Raw genomic sequence first — 5,349 nt, 5'->3', positions numbered from 1 at the left:
AGTTAGGGATAAAATTGTGAAAATTATGTATAAAATAATATTCAAAAATAAAATATGTACAAATTAAAAAAATATATAAAAAATGAAAAATATGCGCAAATAAAAATACGGAGAGTTAGGAATACTAGTCATAAAAGCACACAAGTAGCTGGGGAAGTAAGTAATAAGTAGTAGAGTAGGGCCAATAAAAATAAAAATAAATAAATAGCAAGAAAATGAGAAATTTGTGTCCCATTGTTGGATTTGTGTTGTTTTGATGGTGCACCGAAACAGTCAGAAGTCTTTGGCGCGTTTCCAAATTCTGTTGTGTGTCAACAGATTCTTCCAACTCTTTCTCCCAAATCCGTAGTTTCAATCCCTACTAGTCCGAGGTCAGCTCTCCCCTCTCTCTCTCTCTCATCTTGAATTATTATGTTCAGTGCGATGATGGGTCATCATTTTCCCCCCTACTCAATTGTGTCTTCAATTTATGTTTCTGGGAGTTGTACTTGACTTTAAAGTTTTTTTTTTTTTCCACAGTTTTCCATCGATGGGAATTCGTGAAAGGTTTCTTATTGGTCCTATAACATAATGGTTTGTTTTCTCTGACTGTTTATATGTATTGTTTCTGTTTAGTGTTGTATATATGATACAGTGATGATAGCATGTTCTTCTCCCTTTCTAAGCTATATCTTCAGCTTCTAGTTGTGAGACTTTTACTTGGGTTGAAAGTTTTTCTTTTTCTTCTTGTTCACAATTTTCAATTTTCCAGTTATGTGATTTCTTTAAAGTTTCCATATTTTTCCTATTACATAATGGTTTGTTTATTTATAATTATATTGCTGTCATTCTCTCTCTCTCTCCCCTATTGTTGTACTCCTTGCGTCCCATTTGTATTGGCCCCCTTGCCATTTTGGATTGTCCCAATTGTATTGACCCCTTTCTTAAAATAGCAAAAATAAGGACTCGTAAATGGGCAAAAGTAAAGCACTTCACCTACTTAACTCATAACTAAAGACTTTCTTAATCTCCGTGCCCAAAAGTAAGGGGCCAATACAAATGGGACGGAGGGAGTATGAGGTAGCTTAGAGTTTTAACCTTTTTTCTGTTGCTTACTGTAATCTTCACACGTGATTGAATATTTTTCATCTTAATCACTAGGATTTGTCTAACCCTACCCCTTTCAATATTTAATCAAGCAAAATAACTCAAATTGTAGATTAACCTATATTATTTTTGTCACTTTACATGCATTTGTTTGGTAGATGGAATAGATAAGATTGAGGGATGATTAAATAATCAACCCAACTTTGGGGTGATAAATAATCATTTAATTGGATGATTAGAGTGCGAGCCGAGTTATCTATCATATGCCTAATCATGCAAACCATACATTTGATTAAATTGGATTGTTTTATTAATCATATCTTATCACTCAAACCAAATGCCTCCTTAGGTTATTCCTCAATGGTAAACGACTCCTTAGGGAGTTGTTGATCTTGAGAAGGGGATAAGAAAATAGTTTTTGTTGAGAGAAATAATATTGTGATGTCGCTTTTGGATTGTTGCATAAAGTGAAGGAAGTATAAGAAGGTTGTTCCCTTTTTTTTTGGACTTCGTTTATAATTGCGAGATTGCATTTTGTAGAGTAGCTTCTGTCAAAAAAGTCCCTAAGCATATCTAGTTTATACTTGAATTTCTTGAATTTGTTGCTATGATCCACAGTTTCTCTTCATCTTATTGTAAAGTGTGAATCTAGTTGTACCTTTTGTAAATGGCTCAGAATATCTCAACTTTCTTTTTATTCCCTAGCGAAGATAAATGATTTTGTGAAGTTTGTTAACATTAGTTACAAATGTATATTTAGATTGCAGTTTTAATGGACATATAGAGATTGTTGGGATGAGTTGCTTCACCGTTTGCTTTTGGCACAAAACACCTTCCCCATCCAAACGAACCACAGATATTAACGAAGGTAGACTGTCCATATTTTGGGGAGTGGGATAGTCATCGTGCACAAAGGCCTCGATACATCTTTTGGCTTCTCTTTATTCATCGCATGCAGAAGAAAAACAAATTCTAATGGAATTCGAAAACCAAATGCAGAAATTTTTTCAAGTGTTCAGGATGCTAAGCTATACAGTTACAAAGAACTACAAATAGCTACTCAAAATTTCAATGCGTCGAACAAGATTGGTGAAGGCGGCTTTGGTTCGGTCTACAAGGTAATCGTGTATCTTAACATTGTCTTTTTCATGCTTTGATCATTTGACTAAATGCTCGTTCAAACTTGTAGGGAAGGCTAAAAGATGACACATTAGTAGCAATAAAGGTTCTCTCTGCCCAGTCGGAGCAAGGCGTGAAGGAATTCCTAAACGAGATAGTGACCATATCAGGAGTCGAACATGAGAACCTCGTCAAGTTGTGCGGTTGCTGCACGGAAGGGGACCAGAGAATCTTGGTGTACGGCTATCTTGAAAATAACAGCCTTGCTCGAACTCTTCTAGGTAAGCTTTCCTGTCTGTCGTAAACATTTTAATTTTGCTATGGTATTTCTAGAGGATTCTAATTAGCTCGTAATGTAGGAGGACGCCTCAGTAGTGTTCAGTTCACGTGGAAAATACGCTCTCAGATCTGCATAGGGGTGGCACGAGGCCTCGCCTTCCTCCACGAAGAAGTCCGGCCTCATATCATCCACAGAGATATTAAAGCGAGCAATGTACTCCTCGACAAAGATTTCACGGCAAAGATTTCGGATTTCGGTCTTGCAAAGCTTTTCCCAACCTCCGCAACTCATGTCAGCACACGCATTGCTGGGACACAGTAAGTTGGTGAATTCCCATCCCATTTCTATTTGATGAGCTTTGGAATTGGACGCATTACTGTGTTTTATTTGTTATTTCAGTAATAAGGGCCATTCAAATAGGGGAAGTGGATGATAATGTAAAGCTTAATGTGTCTAATTTGTCTATATTTTTTGGGGGTTAATTGGCTTGATATACACGAAATTTGCCCTGATTATGGTTTTTGCACGTGGCTTTTAAATTTTGCTACACAGACTTTACACTGTTTGTAAAAAATTCCCCTGATTTCACTTTTCAATCAAATTGAACCTGACTTAGCACCGTAATTTGCTAGCATGGACATACCACCCCGCATATAAAACGGCGTCGTTTTACATTTTTCAAGCATGCAATTATTTACCAAGTTAGTTTCAATTTCATTGAAAAGTGAAATCAGGAGAAAATTGCAACAGTGTGTATTTGAGAACAAGATTGCAAAGTCACATGCAAAACTGAAATCAGGGCAAAGTTGCTGATGTTTTTTAAACCAAGTAACCTTTTATTGGAGTAAATTAGGTGAAAAGGTAGTGAAGAAAGAATCCTGCTTACAAACTAATATAATTTCCCGAACTGTCTCGTGCTTGTGCTCATTAACCTATAAAGATAGGTCGTCACAGATGGTTTGCAGAATGAAGATAACGACTCGACCATCACCATCTAATCTTGATAACGAAATAGAAAAAGACACACTCATCGACTTAAATGATGTTATGTGTTCATATATATATATATATATATATATATATATTTCTGTATGCAGCTCTTGCTTGTAACCTCACCAATTTGCTACTGTAAAAATTAAACATATTTGTCGAAATGTTGACTTAAGAATATTGTTCAAGGAGTTCGGCCTATCAGTTGTTAGATCCATTTTGTAATGTTACAATGTGATTGTGAATATGCTTTTTTTAATAACTTTTTAGTAATTACTAGTAGTCGACGTGTGCAGCGGTTATTTAGCCCCTGAATATGCGATTCGGGGAAAGCTGACACGGAAAGCCGATGTGTACAGCTTCGGCATTCTCCTAATGGAAATCGTCAGCGGAAGAAGCCACAGAGACAAGAGATTACCAGCTGAAGCACAAAATATCCTTCAAATGGTTTGAACCTTTTTATTTGATGTTTCAGTTATAGTTGTTGTTGTGTTAATTGAATTATTTGTATTATTTTGATCGGATGAATCCCATTTTTTCGAGATTTCGAATAAGTACATGCCGGGAGACGACACAGACCCGTCTCAAGAATGTCCGAACTTTTGAACCGTAACATTTTAAATACCCAATGTTTAGGCAGTGTCACAAAAATGCCCAGAGCCACATTTTTTGGTCTCGAAAAACCAGCGTGTGAAGAAGTAGATTCATTGGTGGGACACGCCGATTTTCCGAGACCGGGAAATATGCCTCCGTGCATTTTTGTGACACCGTCTAAACATTAGGTACCGACTTGTTACGGTTTAAACGTTGGGACACTTGAAAAACGATTTCTGGCAATTTGTATTTGGAATTTGATCCGATTTCATTTAAACTATTGCTATCCCATTTTTCAGGCGTGGAATCTATACGAGAAGGGTGCACTGTTCCAGCTGGCCGATGCATCGCTCGAGGGGGACTCCAACATCGACGAGGCTTGCAAATACCTCAAGATCGGGCTTCTATGCACCCAAGTTATGCCCAAAACGCGCCCTGCCATGTCTGTCGTCGTGAAAATGCTGGAAGGTGAGATAGATGTGGATGAGGAGAAGCTCACGAAGCCGGGGCTAGTGACGGAGCTGGATCTGACGAGCTCGAGCTACGAACCACGCGGATCATCAATAGGCTCGGGAACACAAGATAACTCTTATCCGTTTGAAACCACAAACACAAACGTGTCACATGGTACCATGACTTTCGGTTCAATCTATGACCGGAGTAATTGAGTTGAGTTGAGTCGAGTCGAATCGAGCCGAGTAGAGACAACAACTTGATTGTTTTTCATCCATCTCTTTCTTCTTAGAGAGCTCGATCTTTGATTGATGTTAGGATACATACATGTTCATATATATATATTGATTGATGTGTAGCAATTTTTGTTGGAGTTATTTGTTAAAATCTTTGTATTTCAGTGATGATAATTTTTTTTGCCTTCTTGAAATGTCACTTTTAAATTAACAAATATCGGAATGTTTTTGGAATTCAATTAGTTACTATAGTAATTTATACTAAGAATTTTTTGTTAACTGAGTTTGGAATTCAGCTGTCGTAGGTGTGATCCGAGGAAATTGGCAAATACGAGTTTATGAATTGTAATCTCGTACATTATTTCGTCAAATTTTATCGCATATAAAATTTTCTAGGTTTTGATTTGCTGTTATTTTATTTTCTATTGCACTGTTACATGTGAGATTGGTGAAAATTTAGATGGAAATCAAGAACGTGCAAAAGTAGTGCATTTCGTTCCATGGCATAGCTAGATTTTCGACTTTCGAGGGGTCTAATTTTTTTAATAAAATTAGTGATTAAATTAAAAATAAATAATAATTATAATGTTA

At 36.6% G+C, this 5,349-nt stretch overlaps 1 protein-coding gene across 3 annotated transcripts; it reads left to right on the top strand.

Annotated features, from left to right (window-relative positions):
* The first annotated feature begins 208 nt into the window (after positions 1-208).
* Positions 209-4,973, top strand: LOC131012062 (cold-responsive protein kinase 1-like). 3 transcript variants are annotated; one of them, XM_057939967.1, is made up of 8 exons: positions 210-371; positions 520-573; positions 1,847-1,954; positions 2,086-2,204; positions 2,276-2,486; positions 2,565-2,802; positions 3,772-3,922; positions 4,369-4,973. In XM_057939967.1, exons 3-8 carry the CDS (start codon positions 1,882-1,884, stop codon positions 4,735-4,737), a joined length of 1,161 nt encoding a protein of 386 aa, XP_057795950.1. In that variant the 5' UTR covers positions 210-371; positions 520-573; positions 1,847-1,881; the 3' UTR covers positions 4,738-4,973. The 3 variants fall into 3 exon arrangements, with proteins under 3 accessions (XP_057795952.1, XP_057795950.1, XP_057795951.1); XM_057939969.1 differs by lacking the exon at positions 1,847-1,954 and having other exon boundaries at positions 209-371; positions 2,281-2,486; XM_057939968.1 differs by lacking the exon at positions 520-573.
* Positions 4,974-5,349: the final 376 nt, after the last annotated feature.

This window comes from Salvia miltiorrhiza, chromosome 2 (assembly GCF_028751815.1).
Source record: "Salvia miltiorrhiza cultivar Shanhuang (shh) chromosome 2, IMPLAD_Smil_shh, whole genome shotgun sequence".
Taxonomy (NCBI): domain Eukaryota; kingdom Viridiplantae; phylum Streptophyta; class Magnoliopsida; order Lamiales; family Lamiaceae; genus Salvia; species Salvia miltiorrhiza.
This window is presented reverse-complemented; position numbering and strand designations above follow the sequence as displayed.